The sequence below is a fragment of the Micrasema longulum genome, unplaced genomic scaffold (genome assembly GCF_059751315.1).
Source record: "Micrasema longulum isolate JH-2025_06_02 unplaced genomic scaffold, ASM5975131v1 h1tg000040l, whole genome shotgun sequence".
NCBI classification, from domain to species: Eukaryota; Metazoa; Arthropoda; class Insecta; order Trichoptera; family Brachycentridae; genus Micrasema; species Micrasema longulum.
Window position 1 is genome coordinate 503,311 of NW_028277247.1, and position 22,609 is coordinate 525,919.

Consider the following 22,609-nt stretch of genomic DNA (forward strand, 5'->3'; position numbering starts at 1 on the left):
GAAAAATGTAAAAAACGTAAAAAATATAAAAATGTAAAATATGAAATTCAAACATAGTTTGCAATCATTCATGGAACTAAAATGATCAATATATGCTGAAATTGGTGTACCAATGCAGAACCCTATGGACCATTAGATGCGGTAAGGGAATGATAATGATGATGATATGATAATTATTAGTACCTGAATGATAATCATTACCCAAATTATAATTAGCAAGTACCTAAATAATAATTAGTATACTGCTTGGACCTTAATCCTTCTAAGTGTTCAGTTATTACATTTAGTCGCAAAGTAAATTTTTTACGTACTAACTTTGTGCTTAAGGGTCAAAACCTCCAACGCTCTTTATGTGTAAAGGATCTAGGTGTCTTCCATGATAGTAAATTACTTTTCGACGCCCATGTTGACAGCATCATAAAAAAGTCATCGCGTGCGCTTGGCTTTGTTATGCGTAGCTCTACCTCGTTCACTATGGCAAAGACACTTAAAATCCTTTACTGTACATTCGTGAGAAGGAACATAGAATATGCATCACAAATATGGAATCCTATGTACAATGTGCAGATATCACGCATTGAAAATATTCAAAAAAAAATCGTAAAGTTCATGTGTTTCCGGTTGAAACTTGAGTTTAAATCCGACCAGTATATTCATATATGTAAAAAACGTTACTTATTGCCTCTGCAAAAACGTCGGGAAATAGCGGATATAATTTATTTACTTAAAATTGCTTCTGGTTCAATTGACTGTCCTGAACTACCATGCAAACTTTCTATCAATGTTCCTTCCAAAGTTTTAAGAAATAACCCTCTTCTTCACATACCTTTTTCTTCATCTATGTAATTATAGGCAAAATTCATATTTATGGCGAACTTTTAATAATTTTAATGTAATAAATAAATCATTTAACATAGGTTTATTTGCAAATAATCTTAATGACGTACGGCGTTTGCTTTCGAAATAATTCGTAGTATTTTTTCTTTTCTTTTGAATTTACATTTAATTACCATTCATTTTATGTTCGAGAATCTTTTTTAACTTACTGTGATGCTACTTGTGAAAACCTGCAATTGGCTTATTTGTTATTTGTTTTGTTATATATATAAGATAATTATAGCTGTTGGTTATCCAAATAAATAAAATAAATAAATGATAATTAATAGTACCTAGAAAATTAAGCAGTGCTTTCAAACATCAATGGAAAGTTTTTTGTAGGGAGAAAGTCGTTTTATGTTTCCGCATTTAAGCGTTATATATTAAGTGGAGTTAGAAAATTTCCACCCCATGCGACTTACCCTGAGGTCATTAAACTCTCTGATCACTCTTAATGAACACAAAATGGAAATTCACCACGGCTGATCTTGTAAAACTCGCCCATATAAGTCTTTATTTTAATTATTCTAAGACATGGTATGCTACCTAATAAAAGTAAATAGCTTTTTCTACTTAACATAAAAATATCATAATCATCATTTCCCTATCCGTAATGTGCCTGGGTCATATTTCAGATTAAAGGTAAGGTTATCTCTTTTGCGCTCAGCGCCGTATCTAACGGGATCTAGCGCCCCGCACTAACTGAAAACGGACGAGAATATACACTTGTAAGCAAGTATCTGGTTCTTTGTGCCAATTGAACCTATCTATGGTAAGTCATTTCTGCTTGCTTCATGCGCAAGTCCGAGGGTAATAAAATATTGCAGCATAAAATCACTCTATAGACAAAAGGACGGAGCGAGTTCCAATAATTATGGCGCCCCCTTCTTGCCGCTAATATCTACCAGTTGTGCGTGCAAGCACGGAACAGGGAGTAACTGTCTAATTTGTCGATTGAAAACAGCCATGCTCGTTGGAATTGTACTAATCAAAGTAGCTATAGAAACAGTGTATATAAAAAATAATGCTTCACAAAAATCGCACTCTTCCCTCTTCCCAATTGTTCCAAGAAGCTAAACTTTTTGACATAAGACAAATATATTGTTTTCAATGTTTAAAATATATAATTTAAGAACCAAAATTTATTTACAAGTAATTTAAATAGATCAAGTCAAAGAAGGAATCGTGTGTTAGAAATACCACCTTGTAAAACGAGGGTCGCACAGAGACATGCGTATTTTACAGGCCCAAATTTTTTTAATTCTTTTTTTACTGATAATATTTTATTGATTCCAAACTTTCTAAATTCTCCTTCTTTTAAAAAACACGAACTATCCTGGATTCAAAATAAAGATTCGAACTCTTTTTTTCTATGATATATTTTGTTGCCCTTTGATAATAAGGAATATTTTTATGTTTCTTTTTAATATTTTTTATTTCCTTTTTTAATTGCAATTAAAAAATTTATTATGTAATCTTTTACGGAATATTTTATTTTCTCTTTCTTATGTAACACAAAAATATTATAAAAGTCTATTATTTATAGGAGTAAAAATTCTTTAACATTTTCTTGTATATCCACGAACAGGCCATGCCTTTGTGGGATTTTTTGTTTACTATTTTTACTTTTAACATGTATATCATTGCTTCGTAATTTTCCTATATTTTTTTAATACTCTGTTTTACCTCTTATGCATATTGTAAAAAAAACAAAAAAAAAAAAAAAAATACATAAAGTTTTAAAAAGTTCATGTAATGTAATGAATTTATTTTAGATAGTTGTACAAATACAATCTGAACACCTAGTTATACCTTTACTAATAAACAATATACATATATACAAAAATAATTTCAAAAACAAAACATCGTTATAAAATCCAGACGCTTTTCGTTGTCACTATACACGAGTGACGAGCCGTGATTTATTTTACAGGTAATCTACAAAAAAATGTTTATTAATTTTTACCTATATATAAGTACCTACGTAATAAACCAATATTGAATCAACCGCTCCACAAGTTTATAGCTTATGTTAGGTTTTTGTTATTTTCATTGTGCGTTTTGTAACATAAATAATATAAATGTAAATATATACCTTGTTTTAAAAACTGAGAATATATTGTTAATAATCTCTGTTTATTAAGTAAGTCTTCTTTGTTTATTCTCTAATGTAAAAACATTTCAAAAAAATATATTGTTAAGTGTCCTCGGCACGCGTAACCCCAGTGAAGACACATTATTTTTATTATTAATTATAGTTTGTAAGAGAAAAATATAAATAATTGAATAAATAAATAAATTATAAATGTCATTTTTTTTCTGTGGTTCTGTGAAAATCAACTCAAACAAAAATTATTATTTACCACGCAATATACGTAGCTTAATTCTACACTGTTTTAATCCAATTATTGTACAAAAGTTTCTTCACAAATACCACAATGACGTTCAGCAGCAACCGTCAACACTGAGCACTGGCCGATTCATTTTTAAACTAATTATGATAAAAACGGGCACTGCGAACGCCACATGTCCTATGTGATACATAATATGTCAACGGTATCCTATCGAAGAAAAAGATTCCTTCGGAATTCATGTTCGAAATACTAATTTCCAAATTAAGAATCTTTAAATAAAAAAGCTGACTTGGGATACTGTCAGTAACCCAAGTCTGTAAGTTGTACATAATCGCTTATTTAGACGATTCGCCCCTGCCATATACCTGTATAGATGTTTATGTTTAAGTAAAATCATCGCCATCCCACAAAACGATGCGACAGACCCAGCATCCCTAATCTCTTTTAGCAACTCATTAAACATCTTAAGTCCTTTATGATACAGATTGTTATGAGTTGCCTGGATTCTAATGTATAATGACAAACAAACTAAGTAGGAACTAAATTACATTTATTGATCACAAAAAAATACTGTTATAAAGAGATTATTCGTTTTTATTACTTTACTTACTAATAAAAAAAGTAGTCTACATTGATTCAAGAGATCAATAAATGCTTGATTGAAAGTTTATTATGCAATCAACTTTGGTACTAGTACTTATGTTCACTTGTTAATGTAACAACGCTTACAAAAAATTTAAACTACTTAGGCTCCAGGCGTGATACTAACAATAATAATTGACTATTTTAATCATCTGGAGAAAAATTTTTATTAAATTTTAAGCTTACCAAAAAACTAAAAAATTCCATTTACTTTTCTTAATCACTGAGGCGCCTCCTCGGACTCGGCGCCTGGAGCAGCCGCTCCCGTTCACCCTGTGGTAGACCTGCTTCACTACGAGACAAACATTTCTCCACTCTTTTCCCTTTTAGTTAGGATTTTTACCTGATAGTGGGTAGTCAACATTTGAAATAACTTCACTTTAAAGTTTAGTTTACCGGTGTAAAAATTTTAAAAAAAAAATTATAATTATGTTTTATTTGAATCCTGTTATGCCTTATATTATAAACATAATATAATGTATGTATTATGTCTTAATAGTGTATTATGTTAACTATGTAAATTTATTTTTAAATTTCAATAATATATTTTTTTTAATTTTTATATTTGAAAAAATGTTAATTATGTTTAATGTGTAACTTTTTCTTATTATATAGTATGTATAATGTAAAAGCCCCATGGGCGTCAACAGAAAGAAAAAATTAAAAATAAAAAAATAAATAGTCATCGAATCGAAAACACTTGTCCAGGATTCTGGTAGTATTTCACACATAAAATTGTACTTTTTATAGGCCCAAACACATAAAAAAAATACATTAGTTAATAGAATAGAATAATTTTCTAGGTACATAATAAGTCCGTAAATAAAAAAATAAATATGGACCATCATTTTTATCATTAGGTGATAATTTAAAGTGTTTATTTATTAAATTAATATTTCCAATATTATTCTCAGAATCAATTAACAATATAAGTAACATTTTTTTTTTGGCTTTTTGGAAAGGTTAATGAATAAATTAATATTACAGTATTTTAATTTCATACGTATTTATTTAACAAAGGTATAATGACAATACTTTTATAATTGGAACCTCAATAGACAAATTAAATACATTAAAAAACACACATTCAGTCAAATTTAAAAAACTAAACATAATTCAAAAATTCAAATATTTACTTATAAATAATAATTTATCCGATACATTAAAATACACTTTGAAAGATTATATCTTAAGAGTATTCTTTTTAAAGATTTTTCAAGTAGATATTGATGGTAAATCATTACATTTCGTCCCAAAATAATAATATTTCATTTTCTAACTACATAAGTAACACAATATTATTTACTTCAATGCGATCAATAATAATAAAAACTCAGTACATAAAAATTAGCCTTCTCAATAATACGATTTTGTAAACATATGTCCATGAAGATGATTTCCTTCAACTTTTAAACTTTGGAGGGTTCTATAAACCATTTCACGGTTTTATGAAAAGTCATCAAAATTGACAAGTTATAATTTAAAAAAGGGTAGATTTTAAAAGCAAAGTGAGGATTAATATCTGCGTCTGCGTTACTTAGGCAAAAATGTGAAGATTGGTGTCGTTTCCAGTTAAATCAAAACGTAGAATTATTTCTGCAATACTGTTCGCATAATATCATGGGAAAATTATTTTGTTTTAATTGTAAATATACTTTTGCCTCTTTTTATTTATTCGTTTTTTTCCATATTTCTTTATCTCGTGTATGCCAGCAAGGAACATTTATCTTAAGGGTTTTTGAAAAAATAGCATTGCTCATACTTACTACCTTTGGCTCCCGAGTATGTTACTGGATGGTTATAAATTAACAAATTTGATTCTTCATCTGAATCAGCATAATAATGTTTATTTTTCCGGCATTCTGAGACAAAAAAATCGGCGAAATATCTGTTGGCTTTTATTGCATCTTCCGTATGAGGAATCGCTGAGTTTATCGACCACTCGAAAATGATTTTTTCTGGATGAAATTGGACCCCATAAAATGGAAACCTGAAATAATTATTAAGTACCGTAAATAGCTTGCACTAATCGTTTAATTTTTATTGCGTCTTGAAGCTAGAGAGATAATAAAATTATGAAATTTAATCTCCTGGTTTACAGTTGTACCATATTTAAGATCTTAAATTTTCCGCCTTTCATATATTTTAGATGTTTTTGTGTGATAAAGAAAAATTACGACTTGCAAAACTTGTTTCCGCACTAAATAAAAATTACAGATACGTGATAAATTGAAATGTTTCTCGGAATTACAAAGGGCACATGTTAAAAATTCTAGGTATTTTGATTATATTTATATCTTATCGAAGATAAATAAGTTTAAAAAAAACATTTTCTCTTAGAATTGGCGAATGATTCTCAAAATACATTTATTTTCATTGATCTAAATATACAAAGAAACATGTTCACAAATCAAATCGTCATTTTTTAACTACAAAATACGGACAAACGATACCTTTGAAGAGAACGATATTTTTAGAAATGATCTTATATTGAAAATCATTAACGAGTAAACATTATAGAATCAATGGCGAGGAAGAGCAACGAATAGAGAAATTAATAAAAAACAACTGATTTTTGTTATGAATAAAAAAAATATCTTTCCGTGATGCAGTATCATGTTTAGCTACCGTGCATAATGTTCCGGGTTTGATTCACGATAAGATCAACATGCAAAAATATCTTCGAATATATAACGTGTTGTTCACTGTAGTTCACGGTTTTCCTAGACTGCACTAAAAAGCGCATCGTATACTACTGCAATAATTGTACATCACGTTTATCGATCTCAATCACTTGTTGACTGTAGGTAAGATGATCAGTCTTACGCTTCAGGTGCCAGTCCGAGAACCTTGAAATATTTTAGCGTATTTTTTATATTCGTCAACTTTACCGGTGAACCAGGGGTTTCGTGCGTGGTACGCAAATATTTGATATTGACGATAAACACCTACAATCTTCATAGAGTGTAAATACCACCTTCGTTTTAACTCTTTTGTTTAATTCTAATTTAATTGACTCGAATTATTGGTTGATTAATATATTAAACAAATATACCTTTTGGATTCCAAAATAGAAATGTACTCCAAGCCATTTGAATCGTAACTTGTTGATAAAATCGTCCAGTCCTGGTGCAATTTATGTTTATTAAATGTCTAAAAAAAAGAACAGTTTATTGCAAATATATTTATACCATTTACATATTTGAATTATTTTTGTAATAAACTCGTACATCTAGAACAATGTATTTAAAGTATATTTAAGAATTCTAGAGAATAAAGAGAACTGTTCACACTGTACTTTGTACTGTCTTGCTTTTTTTTGTTATTCGCATGACTCTTGTACACTGAAATCAAAATTAACATATTTTGGTAAAAAAAATATTTCCACATTGAAGTTCATTGGTTTTTTATGTTTTTAATTTAAGCTAAGCCAACTTTTTTTCAATCTCATATATCGTAAAATCAGCGCTACGATTTTTGAAAGTTTTGTATTTCCGGAATAACTCCGCGTGTGACGTCATAGGTTATCTTCCGCTTATTCTTGGTCAGTTATCCCGATTAGTTCATTTACGGTTAGGAAAGCTGATATCTTTCACAGCTTTCTTATCATTGGCTGATTAATATAAACCAGTTACGTCGTTCAAAATAGTTCGTTTTTATTAAAATATTTTTTATTGTTTTTTTGAATATTTTTAAGATACTTTGCCTTACTTTTTAACACTTTGAGCACCGGCTGAATACACATAGAATTTACCCTGTGCCCGAAAAATATTTATTTTATGTTTTGGAATTCAACCATAAACGAGTACCTTGGTACCTGCTTATCATTGAAAAGTCTTTTTCTAAAGTAATAAGCAGGCAAGCCAACGTTCTTGCTGGACGTCTGTCGGGTATGCTAGTATGTACTATATGTATGTAAAGTGGTAAATAAATAAATAAAAATAAGAGCTAAGAACATGTTTTCTCTTTCAAAGAGGTTTTCAGAAGGGCGAGTTCTTAAATTCTTGATAACGATCCGGATATTTGGCAATCTGAATGACTGGAGTTCGGATAAACGGAATTCTACTTTATACTATTGGTGCTGTACTATATTCTTGTTCATTTTTCTGGATAATTTTAATTGCGCCATTTTTGTGGAAAATCAATATGTATATCTTTATACATATAATTCCTCTGTACGTGTGATGTCACTGAACTCCTCCTAAACGGCTTAACCGATTTACGTGCGGTTTTCAGAGAAATATAGATCTTTGCAATGTGCGTGTTCGTAAATATTAAAATCTTCGATTACATACGAGACGATTGATATACCAGTAACCGAAAATGGTGGCATACACAAATGTAATGCCAGAAAACTATAATACTCCCACATTAAAAATGGAAGGTCAAATGCAGAACCGTTAAAAATACTATATGATGGACTTAAACACTACAATGACTTACCTGGATACTTGAAAAAATTATGCTACGGACAAATTTAAAATCAACATTAAAAATTACATTATGACTCTAACTACACCAGACATGATATGATGTCATCTTATAATATGTGCTCGTAAAGTTTTTAAAAGTAATTTTGAAAACTTTTTTAGAGACAAAAATGTAGTTTTACTGTAACTCCAAATCCTTATTCAGAGCGCCTGTTTGAAATTCAAATTGCCATGATGGGAGCCAACCTCCACAGTGAAAAAAAAATATATTTATTTGTATTTTTTTACAATTTCATTTACACATTAGCGAGTTTATAGCCAGATGGCAACATCTTTCAATCAACCTTTTTTATTTTATTATTTATAATTACTTTTTAATTTGAGTGCGTACCCATGTGACAAACAAAATGGTATAATTACTGATCGCTCCACTTGCCCGTTGGCAGATGAACTCTCGGAATCGTCTATGTCGCGGAATGTGTTATCTTTATGCTTTCCCACCGAACCCTAATACAATGAATGCAATTTTCTACCTTGCACTGGGGTTCTGGTACCTTATTATTTGGAACTTGTCTCGCAGCAGTCAGGATCAGATCAGATCCTGTGGTCAGGAAGGAGAAGCACTTGACGTGATTTCTTGATTTTTAATATTATACGACACCGTAATTATTAATCGCAAAAATTCGCGATCGCGGTGGGAAGTGAGAATATCTAACCACATGGACACTGACAGTTGGGTTATTATATTTTTGTTCTTTTGTTGAATAATGTTGAATAATGTTGAATATGTTAGGCCGGAGACAAAAACGTGGTACCTACCCACAGTAAGAATCGCAACATCTTAACCAGGGCCCAGTAGGCGGCAAATAAATTCAACAAAGTTAATGTGGCGTAACCAATTACACAAAAAATATGTGCATACAAATCAATTTTATTGAACTTATCTACAGTATGAAAAACGGGAAAGGACCATAGAATTAAGAATAGTCCAGAAACCGCATACGCACATCAAACAGAAGGCGACTAAACTACTCATAAATAAGAAGGTTTACGTTTTGACCCATTAGTTTCTTTGTAGACGTCGCTCAGTACGCAACTTCTGATTTGAATTCAACTATGCCGTGTTGTGTCCTTTTAAAGTGTAGAAATACTGCTAGGATCTTAAAGAAACAGGATGTAATCACATTTCATGTGTAATTAGCAAATGAATGTGTATGTAACAAATGCATTACTTAATTTGTCAGAACATTTCGTTCGTGTTGCCAGAGTAGTATTTTTTTTTACCCTACTTTGCGTATCTAATGAGAGAACTAATAAAAATTGGATCTCGGATTTAAAATCTCTATCGAAGGAATTTGACCGACATTACCTTTAAAACATTAAATATTATTTGACATGATATAAAAATAGCCGGTTTATGTCAAATAAAATTTATTTTAAATAATAAGTTCGAAGCTCATTAATTCAATTACTCTTAATAAATTACCCTTTTCTTATCTACTCTGTTGTGTCAATCAATATTTCCGCGTACACAATCAAATTTTAGAGAAATTAACAAATTGCTTTTTTTTACCTTACATTAGTGTTATGATTTTTTTTTCCCATCTAGCAACATTACCCTGTGACTTCACGAATGCGCGCGGCGAAAGTGAAGCATAGTGGGGGAATTATTGGACACATTCCGATGTATTCAAATATGATTCTACGCTTCCTCTGGACTATTCTTAATTCTATGCTTCTTGGTTTTGTTTTACTTATTTCATTATTGACCAACGGGCGATTTTACCAAAACAAGCATATCAAGATTAGTTTTGTACACATATCTCTACGTATTTATTCCTATATCTGTTGAAATCTGGTAGTTTTTTTAATCTTCTAATAATTTTACTTACTTAAAATGTAACAAATACATACCTCTTCAGTGATACAAAACTGATGATAATTAAATGTTATTTTTTGTTCGGATAGAACTTTCAACACATCATCTTGGGCATTACCAAATAATCTGCTTTTCTTGTAACCTGGAAAATATGTCAAGCATAGTATTTATTGATTTATATCATGACAAACATGGAAATCATTTTTGAGAAGATAATATAGAATATGGCTTATTACCTGTCATCGGCTAGTTTGAGTGATCACTTTACACTCTGTTTAAAGCCAATATACAAGTACTTATACAATAAACAGATTTTTTTGTTCATAATTTTTTGATTTTCAAACACATTTAATTATTACATTTAATTATAAATGTATTTTTTTCAAAACAATTATCAAATTCCCTACCATCAAACATTAAACCGGCTTTCTACACAACTAATAATATAGGAACATTGTTAAAAAATCACAAAGACAAAGTCCATAAATATAATAAATCTGTAATATACCAATTGATTTGTAATGATTGCGATTCAATCTAAATTCCTCTGTACGCGTGATGTCACTTAACTCCTTCTAAACGACTGAACCGATTTACGTGCGGTTTTTAGAGAAATATAGATCTTTGCGCTGTGCGTGTTCGTAGATATTAAAATCTTCAATCTAATGAGTAAAAAAGAAGTAAAGAGCATACATGTTTTATTCATCGATCTACCTGGGTTGCATTCGAGGAGAATGCATTTACAAAAAAATGGAAAGATTTTTTTTTGTGTATAAAAAGTTTTTTTTTTAATGTTTACAAACAGATTTTTTTTTTTGTGGATATCAACAGATTCTTTCCTTAAATTCCTTATAATTTCTACCCATTTATTTCTTTTTACTGGATTTTTGGTAATACTATAATTATATTAAATTCGATACATTTAAAAAAATCGTATTCCCACATAAATACGCCCCTCTGTTGGTGAGAAGACCGGAGTTTGACGTATGCAAAAATAATGCCATACTTGAAAAAATATTTATTTTATGTTTAGGAATTCAACCATAAACAAGTACCTTCTTAAATTTAATATTTAAAAATTTTAATTTTGGAATTCAAACAAGTATCTAGGTACCCACTTATCACTAAAAAGTATTTTTTCAAGTCAAGCCAACGTCCGGGCAGGACAACGTCTGTCGGTTCAACTAGTTAATTATAATATATGTTCCTAAAAATATCGAATAAACGCTGTTCTGCAGCACTGAAACTGATATTATTACAATATTATTTATGTAATTATTTATCAAATGAAATTTTACTCACCTTTCTTAAAAATTAATTCCGATGATTCATTAAAAGAGTTGCACCCAATTCTATAGCCGTTGTCTTTTCTCTGTAATCCAAGGTATGGCAACAGTTCAAAACCGAGACAAGTACCCCACAGTGGAAAATAGTCTCCTTTTTCATTGAGATCTATAGCCAACTTGAAAATCTGCTCACCGGCATCCGCATATCCATTAGCTTGATCAAACCATGTGGCTCCTCCTGGAAAGAATACCCTGGAAAAAAATATTTTGAGTTCTTCAATAAACTTTAAAATGGAAAGTTCAGGAATTCATCATCATCTTCATAATTTCCCTATCCTCACCCAGTATTGCTTTGGGCACTGCATTATTAGATGCTCGAATTGCGATTGAGTATCTAAACTTAATACATTTTTACTAGATGCTCGTAGTAAACAAACAAAACGCGTGATATCCGCTGGACAATCACGTAATAAAGTAATAGTCAATAGGACCAAGTTTTTTCATCTAAATTATTTATTATTAACTCTGGCACTCCTTTTTCAAAAACTTTTACATTGAATGTGATCCAAATATAATAATATTTCTAATTTGGTTTCTTCCACTTTTCTTTTTTTCTTTTGTAACTGTTTTAACATGTTATTTAATTTATTTACTTATTAATTATTTTTTTTTACTTAATTATTTCGTCACATATTTTATCATTTTGTGTCTCCATTTTATATTACTTACTTGTTTATTTTTATTACCCTAAATTATTTTGTTTCGCTTTAATATTCAATTGCAATTATTGCCAAATACGCATTTCTTTTTTTTTTTTCTTTTTTTTTTTTTTTTTTAAGAAATATTTGCGTTCTTATGATTTACCCAAATATTTAGTTTTGAGGGCCATTTTCAACGAGTTGTAAATAACTCACTATTAGAAAATGGGAATCAAGTTGGGGTAGAGTGGGATTCGAACTACAGACCTTTCGAACCACAGCAAAAATATGCTTGCTTGATTATTTAGATACACTTTATTTATTTTGTTTGCTTTACATAATTTACTTCATTAATTTATATCTTTGCATTTTTTGTTTATATACTTACTGTTTTTTCTTGCTTACCTTCGTTTTTAGTTTATTTCACTTTGTATCACTTTTTCATTACATTTTTTCAAATATTTCTAACTTTCTAACTTTTCAAACTAATTTCACTTTTTTTTCTGTGGATTTTGTGCTTTATTTTTAAGCATGTTAGCGTGTATTTTTTTTTTTTGTTTTTGTAAATGTAATCGATTATTTTTGTTTCATTTAGGTAAAGTCTTACGCTAAACTTGCCAATTCCAATGTGACATATAAATCACCTTCTAACGTAATATTTCACGCCTGCCAGGAATCGAATTCAGGACCTCGAGAATGGTAGACAAACACGCCAACAACCACACAAAATAGCTGACTAATTTTTACTCGATTTATTTTTTCAGGAAATCAAAACATTAAACATGCATATCGACGGTAAAAAGGCTAAGTGGCTTACGCGCCACTAGAGCCGAAATTGAATTGTATAATAACTCTTTTGTCAAAATTTTAAGCTGCGTCGTATGAGCCAACACCGTGGATATTGGACTTAAATTTCGGCGTTTACATCAAAAACTCTCTCGTACTACGTTCATAAAACTCTCTTTATATATTTATTTATATCTCAAATAATCTGAGATTATTTTACGAATGAGGAGTTCACTGTTTTTTAATCATTTATTTAGTTGTTATAGACATAAATTTTAAAAAGAAAAAAGAATAAATTTTTGCATCGTATTATCAGCGCTGAGTTTTAAAATTTATTATAAGAAATTACTCCGCATGTGATGTCATAAGTTCTAGTCAGTCAGTTTGGCTGATTGGTTAGTTTATTTCCCGGAAAACGTAAATCTATCACAACACTCAATCATTTGTTGATTCCGAAGAACTTGTGACGTAATTCAAAGCAGTTTATTTTTATTAATTTTTTCGTTCGTTTTCGAGTAACCTCGCCAAAAATTAAATGCTCTAATTTTTACCGCGTGTAAGAAAACATTATTTTTATCCAACTTCCCGTGCCCCTGAACTTCCTCATTGTCGTTTAGGTTTAAATAAAAATATGTTTAAGTTATTAATTCTTAGCACTCTACATTGTTTCGAAATTGTTTGGAAAAAATATTCTTATTTTTTATTTCAAAAATCTTTGATTGGCTCCCTTCAAATTCATTTTATAGCGAATCAGTCAGCTCAGTCCCCAGTCAGAAAGTTTTTTTAAATAACGGATAAGTGCAGATAAACTAACTTCCTATTAAGGGCCAATTGCATCAAAAAAAGTTTTAAGTAAAATAATAGTTGCGCTTTCTTCAAAATGAGCAAAATGAGTTGCGTGAAGAAAGTACGATAAAACAACACTTTTTGCCCATTTTGACGAAAACGCAACAATTATTAAATTAAATTTTAACTTTTTAACTAACCTTTTGTAGTGCAACTAGCCCTAAGTGGCATTGTGGTTTTTTTAATAAAACTGTATTAAAAAATGTTCACTTACCCATTGATTTTGCCAAGTAAGTCTTCATAATATTCCCTATTTTGTCCGATACTGGAACATAAATGGACTAATTTGATTAATTTTATGATTTATTAAATCTTTAATAAAGCCTTTTCCGGTAGTTTTTTAACAAATGCTAACAAATTGCAATGGTAACAGTATTATTACTTTTGCTGTGTAATACGACGTCAGATAATGTTTTTAACAAAAGTTTAAAATAAAAATAAAGCTTTAAATTTTGTTTTTTTTATTTTTTTTTTATTTTATTAATATATTTCATAAAAGATACATGTTTTTTTTTAAATTCTACATATCTACTTTTACACATCTAGTAAATGTCATCACTGTAACTCTCCAAAAAAGAGACTAACTCTTGTGCTTGGAGAGTGACTTACACTGTAGTAGTTGTTTATTGTTTGTTATAAAAGTTTTTGTAACTTTAAATACGGATACATGAGAAAAAAAAACATAGGATATACAAAGAAAAAACAATAATACATTAATACAAATTACAATTTAATGTAGTTTTTACATTAAATTATACGTCTACGATACCTAAAAACGACCTTTAAAGACCTAAAAACGAGACGTTTGACACTTTATATGACAAACAACACGTATTGCGTTATCGCACCATACTTGTACGCGATTGGTGTTAGAAGCGCACTCGGCGGACTTAACATGTGACATCAAAATGACGCCAACTGTAAACCGTTTTGCATGTGCTTAAAACCCAAAAATTATAAATGAAAACTCGTTTCGTATACAGCAGCTTGCCATATTATTAAACTGAATGTAAAAAAAATAATGTCTATGTCCTTGTTTTACAATATGTGTAGTTTTTTTAATAAAATAAACGCATTTGATAACGATAAATAACAGTTATTAGATTTTCAACTGACTAAAAAAAGGATAATTAGTGATTTTAATTTTTCGTTAGTGACTTTAATATATCCTATCTAGCAGCAACTAAAGAATTTATAAACAAACTAAACAATTAAATGTAACTGAACTCTTTAAACTAGAATCCTTAAAATTATTCATAAATTAGCCACTGATGTAATTCAACAATATTTTGAGTTTGTCCAAATTTTAATATATTTTGTTTAATATTGTTGATAAATCCACCTGGTCTATGAAGAAGTATAGAAATTGAAAAAATAAAATTTTCAGGCGTTGTCTAGTATGTAGGTGAAATAATTCAATTATATGAATCTCACCCGCATAAATAAAGGTTTCAGCTCTTTAACTTCACAAACATCAACAGATGAAAGAATTGAAGGAATATAGATGTTCAAATATGGACAGAATGGTGAATGTTACACAGTGAGTAAAGTGGCCACTTAAACCATCCAATGACAAGTCATAAGCCCTGTAGATGCCTAGACTTCAACATTACTTTTTCTTAAATGTTCTTCTTCTCCGTTGTAACATGTTAATATGTACTGATGTCATTGTAGACGAATAATTAAAACTTGAAAAAAACTGTAGTAAACCTGAACACAATACGAGAATATCAGAAAAATATCATACACAACCTTCTAAAACGAGAAAAGGACAATCGAAACTAATAAACCATGGACTGAAATTATACAATAAACTACCAGATAAAACTAAACAAAAGACTCAGACAACCTTTACAAAAGATTTTTAAAATATTATTATCAACAGTAGAATGTGAGTTTTAAAAGAAAAAATATTTTGTTAAATGTATGTAACCCGTAAAGGTTTATCAATAAAAAATTGAAATATAAAATATTTTGTATGATATCCGTCACGCCATGCTCAAAATACAGTTTTTTTTAAAGTATTTACCGGTTTTTCCCTGTGGCCAAACATTTGTTAAACTGTCTATTAACTATTGCTTGGTATTTATAACACTTTAGGACATTACTCTTTTGAAAGTCTCCCAAACATTCCCTATCGGATTTAGATTCGGAAAATTCCCAGACCAATCAAAAAAACCTTTTTTTATCGTAAAAAATACTTGTTGATTTGGTATGCCTAAAAATGCAATTTTCGCCATTTGGAAACCATTGTGACAGCTGTGGTAACAATCTGTTAGTTAATAATGGAGCATGCCATGACAGATGCTGAATGTTTCGCTGTTTGAACAATGCAGTCCGTATGGGATTCTTCACCTACTCCTTTCATAACAAAGCTTGATTGAATGATAATTATTGGAAAACCTGATTTATCCAAAAAACAAACCTTAGAGTACACGTAAAGTCGTTATAAAACATATGAAAAATGTATATTAATGAAATACTTATAATCAATTAGTAGCAATGCTTCTTTTCAGTCATCTTCAGAAATATTCATTTTTTTGCCCATTTCAGACGTTTCTTGAACGCTGTAGGAGTTTACTTGAGTTTGCGAACAGGGAAATGATACGTTAACCCAAATTCTTTACGACACCGGCGTCTCAATACCCTGTTTTTTGCGGTGTGGTTAATACATTTATAAGACGTTTTCTATTTTGCAAACGCATATCTCTACTTTTTCTATTAGTTCTAGGTATTGTGATCGGTTTTCTGCCACACACTCCTTTACCCAAATACAATTTTTGCTTTACTCTTTTCACTGTAATAACCCACCGAATTCTCCTTATTTTTTAAGAGAAATATCAGCAATTCTCCCCATAGCTATTTTTTCATATAAAAAGTAAAGTTATGGAATAAACTAATAAATATACACCATTGTCGCTAACTTCAATAATAATGATTCACGAAAATATTGAAATACTTGTATATTCAGATATGCACAGTATACACACCCTTTAAAACAAAAACATCTTGTTTAAGTCCCAAAAATGTCTTTAAAATGAAATATTTCAACAAATAATTTGTGTCTAAAAAATTACACTATGAACGGTGATGCCAGAGGGAAAAAAATCTTTTCCTACTGCATTTGGGACAAGGACATGTATTTTCCTCGATGATTTGTACCATTATTCCACTCGGTCTTATAATATAGCAATCCAGAATCGTTAGAATCGTAAAAATTCGCTCTAAATATTACAAATACTTTCAACATTATTATCGATTTGTCATAATACCCTATTGTACATGTACATGAGCGGTTTCACACTTATAGTTTAAGGAATACAGTGTATTTTTTTAAGCGAGTGGCGTATCGCCATTTAGTGTTTTGCCATTTAAACATGAAAAAGTCGAAGGTGGATTGTATTATGTGTTGTTTATTTATATTTATATGATTTATTTGTGGAAAAACATTTTAAACGTGTATAAAATAAAACAGGAAAGGAAAGGAAAACCGATTAACTACGTTTTTGGCATATTTGAGTTATAAGTACCATTAACTTCAAAATTGTATCCCCTATCTACAGGTATAATTGGTTAAATGATATTACTGCCATTAAATGAGTTGCAGACAATTGTAGAGCGAGTAAAAACGTATATATAGTATTTCTTCTCAAATCTTAACAAAGAAAATCACTTAAATGATTTTAAGTGATTATTTTTCAATTAAAGTTTATGTTTTTATGAATATACAGGGAAAAACGGTTAAATTTCTTTATCTGGTTTTCGTTACTAAAACAATATCACATCCAAAGTTTGTATTACAAGTAAAAACAACTAATATGTGAGTTTAGCTAGTTTTCATTGAAGTAAAAATATCTGCCTTAATAAAACCTTACTACAACGAAAAACTTTGTTAAAAAAAAATTGGTAAAGTTATGCAAAACAGGAATCATTCCTGAAGAACGCCATCATTGGTAAAAAAGTTTTTCCACTTCCGCTAATGTAATAGATGCTTTATCTGAAGGTGAAGACAGTGTTGAATTTGATATAACTCAAATTCAGTAAGACAATGTCACCGGCTAACTCAACCAGCACAAATTTCTTCACAATGAAAATCAGAAAAATGCGGAATTTATTTTACTTATCTTACCTTAATAATTTTTTTCTCAAAATTCTGTTGCTTTTTATTTCATATAAATTCTGTAATGTATGAAAATATGTTTCATGAATAATAAACAATAAGTATTAAAAAAAAAATAAAAAAACTAGATTTTTGATGAACAACCAAACTTTAAAATTCGATTTACGCAAAACTGGCTTTTTGCAGTTAGCTGGTTTTTCTTGTATACCCACGATATATTATGTACCATACGCGAGTTTAATATTAGAACGCAACTAGTTTCCAGTAGGTATTCCAAATTACCATCAACTGTTGATATTTACATCTGATGATCTGATGATGGGTAATTCGGAATACCTGAAGCAAGTTGTGTTCTAATCACTCGTGTGTGGCGCAAAGTATTTTATTTTATATGACATGTCAAAGGAAGGTATTTTATTATATTATTATTTGTTACGTTAATACCAAATAAATAATTCAATTAAAAGTTCTCTTTTTTTACCATATAGATATTTATAACAATAAAAATACGCATACAGTTTTATTCCACTTTTATTTATAATTTTTACCAGTAACCGGGTTTCATCGTGACCAAAATCGTCAGACCTAGGTGTAACGATGTCGGTCACGACGAAAAAATTGTAAATGAAAGTGGTATATAACTATAGACATATTTTTAATATTATAAATTGAATGCAGTTCCACCAAGAAATGTCAGTAAAAAAACTCAATCTATTATGTAACAAGGACAATCGAGACTAATAAATCAGGCACTGAAATTATACAATAAACTACCAGACGAAACTAAACAAAAGACTCAGACAAACATTTCAAAAGATGTAAAAAATATTATTATCAACAACAGAGTATGAAAAAAACATAGACTATTTTTTGTAAAATGAATGTAATAATCCGCAAGGGTTAATAAATAAATGTTTAAATGAAACAAATTTAAATAAAACTATTTATAACATTATTTTTATTATTTTATTATTTTGACTTAACTGTGATTTTTTATATTCATATTTTACTTAAAAAGTAAATTACTTGAAAGAAACAAATATTTGCAAACTTGTACTGTAAACAATTTAATATTTTATAACGAAAATTCGGTCTTTTTTTATCAGAGTAGAACATATTTATAAAAATATATTGTTTACCTTATCGGAATTACTCTTGCCCCTGAAGCTTCTAGATTTTTCACATACGAAGCGGCAATAAAGCTATCGTAGGTTCCTTTTCCATAAATGACTTCCAATGTGTGCGCTACTTCTTGAGCTAATACTCCGACAATTGGACGATCATTAGCTGAACTCATTTTTCGGCTAATATATTTTACTCCTCTCCTGAAAACACAATATACTAAAGAATAATACGGAAAGTCTAGTTAATTTAAAGATTTCCTTTTATTGATAATGATAACTTATATGTATCACAGTCTTCAAAAATTCACCTGCTCTGTCATTTTTTTATTAATTTCACGGCCTAATTTGACACTTGGTTGAACATCTCGCCAAATTAAGTAAATAACTACTAAATTTCAGTTTCTAAAGATGATATCGTTTTGCTTTGTAAAATAACAAGATTATGAATGTTATTTATTTTTGATAATATTAATCGTAATATCACTTTCTATTGAAGTTTGATATTGTTATTATCATATTGGATCTGAGAATAGTGTTGGACAAACAATTTGAAAGAATCCGAAGTTCAATCTTATTTATTTATTTATTTATATGATTTGAGTTTCTCAAAATATCACATTATTTGCCGTACGGGTAACACTTCGTTCGCTTTATAAAATAATACATTTTATTTATCATCATCAGTTCTCCATTTGCACTAAGGTCCATGATTATTTTAATGTCCAAAAATTATATTGTTTTTTTTTTTCTAATTTTAAACAGTTAAAACCTGCATATTAAATAATATAAAGGTACATAAAATATAAAAAAATGACTAAAATGTAAAAAGGTTCAACACATCTTGCAATAAGATTTAATCGACTTTGATACTTTTTGACTTGTAGTTTTATTTAACTATCCTTTCTTCCAGGTTTAGCTTAAGCTAGGGTTTCCTAGGACAGCGGTGCCCGTATCTTAACGGCCGCAGTGAACGGTCATGCGGTGGATAGCCGTCGTAACGTCGACTAGAGAGTGGTTTTCTTGGGAAACAGTGTTAAATGGTGTTGATAACACCGTTTTCTTAGGAAACCACTCTCTAGTCACCGTTACGACGGTTATCCACCGCATCACCGTTCACTACGGCCGTTAAAATACGGGCACCGCTGTCCTAGGAAACCCTAGCTTTACGGCGTCAAATCTGGGAGAAATTGAAAAGCCCGGAATTAGAAAACGAAAACTAATACTAGAATAAATCTTACAGAAATAAACCTTTCGAAAACGTGTCACCATTTATTACACCAGGGCCTTTGTTGACCGCGATAATTATTAGCAGATGTTAATAAATACATAAATAAAGAAAAACAATAAAAATACGTTTACAATCGTTATTATATAAGTCATTAAAAAATATTAAATTTTTAAAAACGAATTAAATAAAAATATTACATGCCAGCTCAAACTGTTGTAACTGACGCTCACCCTTCCAACAATAGTAGCGGGACCCCTATATTTATATACTAAAAGAAGGCTTCCTTACCCAGCAATTCATAGCAGTTCTAAGCCGTTTGTAACAGTTCATAATCTATTCTACAACGCAACAACTCCTACACTCCAATCTTACAGAAGAATAGAAAAGCCGACATTTCAAAAATATTTTTAATCGTAGTATTACTGCCATCTATGCGTTTTCAATAAAAGTTTCAGGTTCGGTTTTTAAGTAAACTACAAAAACACAACGCACGGTAAACATATATGCTTTTGAGTATAATATATAAACTATTACATAATTCCTCATTTATAAACATCGCTTTTGTATACAAATAGCGGTGCTTTTTAAATGTCTTAAAAATAGATCGAAATGGAAATTAACTTACCATTATTACTCGCAGCAAATATTTGTAGGGAAAATCTTTCCTACGTTATGCTTGTCGTCACACTTCAGCGTGATGTGGCACAACTGAACTAACAGACCCACGCATGCGTATTTACGATTTGAAAATAAAAAATTAATACTTTATTCCTGTAATAAAGCATTTTGAGCAAATATGTAATTCGATTATACTCGAGTTTAAATGTAATTGAAATCTTATTATTTTTAAAGCACTAACTTAGTGGTCAAACAGTTTACTTAATGTTATTAAATATTTGTATATAACCACTTACCGAGTTTTCTTTATCTACCGGTTTCGAAAGAAAAGCTTTAAAAAATAGTGTTACTTTGATCAATAATCAAACAAAATTTCAATATAGTCGTTCATACGATGTTCCATTGTAATGGTCACCCTAAACATGTTAAGCTCACCCCCTCCCTCCATCCCCTCTACCTTTTTTCAACCATTTCTTAAAAAACAAACCTAGAATATTTTCATAATTTAATCAGTGCATGTTTGTCCTAATCAGTGCATGTGCTTATAAAATGCATGTCCTGTTGGTTTTATATTTTTGTACAACAACTATGGTGAAGCTGTATAGTGGGTTTTGCATGTTGGTTTGCATCTTGGTTTAATTGGTGTCCTGACAAAGAGACGGGTACGTCTCGAAACCGGTAGACAAAGAAAAGTCGGTAAGTGGTTATATACAAATATTTAATAACATTTATCATATAGATATTTATCATACGGGATTGAAATTATTTAAAAACAGTTTACTGAAAACCTTTGAACAAAACTCAAGTTGATCTTATTAAAATAAGTACTCGCCCTTTTTTTTCTTACATTACATTACATATTTTGATGTTATTATATAATTTACTTTTTTATTTATTAAAATTTTTCATGGCACTTTACAATAGGTATAAATAAGTTTTAAAAAATCACACAAAGGCATGGCCAGTTTGTGGGTATACATTTTATTTTAAATTGAGATAAAGTAGGTATGTATGGTTTATTTAATTAAATTTATTTCTTTCAATTTTTATTACTGTTACTGTTTATATCTCTTTAATATTCTTATTTTAATAAGTTACCCTTAATTTAAAATCTTCCCTAAATATTACTTTTGAAATTTAAAAATAGTCCTTGAAATACTGTTATTCATAATTATTTATTACTATTATCACTGTAATTTGTTATTATTTTTTAATTTGTTTAACAAATTAATTTTAATTTCTCATATTTTAATTAACTTTATCGTTGCTTCATATCTGTTCTTTTTTAAATTGCTTAAAATATTTTATTTTTTCCTTTTTAAAAATGTTTTTTTGCATTAAAGCATGTTTTTAATGATTCTAATTTAATATTTTAACTACTTTCAGTTTTGATTTTTTTCTTTTATAATATTATTATTACACTAGAAATAATAAAAAATATCTAAATTTGTTGCAACACAGGTGGAAAACATTTTTGAGAGGGGAATATGGAGTTCTGGGCATTTTTATGATCTGTCATAGGCAGGTTTAAGTGGCCATTTTACACACCGTGTAACATTTACCATTCAGTCCATGTTTCATCCACAGTTTCTCAACGCTTCCATCTGTCAACTTTTATGAAGTAAAGGAGCTGAAACCTTTAGCATATGGGTGAGATTCATCCGGCTGAACCAAATTACCTACTAGGCAACGCCTGAAAACAATTTTCCAATTTTGATACTT

General features: G+C 29.6%; 1 protein-coding gene across 4 annotated transcripts; it reads right to left on the reverse strand.

The window, feature by feature from the left end:
• Positions 1 to 4,861: 4,861 nt before the first annotated feature.
• LOC148285348 (gamma-glutamyl hydrolase A-like) lies at positions 4,862 to 21,020 on the reverse strand. Of its 4 annotated transcripts, none has more exons than XM_088226572.1 (7): positions 20,895 to 21,020; positions 19,057 to 19,242; positions 14,012 to 14,062; positions 11,484 to 11,719; positions 10,217 to 10,323; positions 6,928 to 7,025; positions 4,862 to 5,862 (listed from the first exon to the last, which is right to left on the reverse strand). In XM_088226572.1, the coding sequence occupies exons 2-7, from the start codon at positions 19,212 to 19,214 to the stop codon at positions 5,601 to 5,603; spliced, it is 912 nt and encodes a 303-aa protein (XP_088082698.1). In that variant the 5' UTR covers positions 19,215 to 19,242; positions 20,895 to 21,020; the 3' UTR covers positions 4,862 to 5,600. The 4 variants fall into 4 exon arrangements, with proteins under 4 accessions (XP_088082698.1, XP_088082706.1, XP_088082712.1 ...); XM_088226580.1 differs by having other exon boundaries at positions 19,057 to 19,239; positions 20,895 to 20,984; XM_088226586.1 differs by lacking the exon at positions 14,012 to 14,062 and having other exon boundaries at positions 20,895 to 21,005.
• Between the last annotated feature and the right edge of the window lie 1,589 nt (positions 21,021 to 22,609).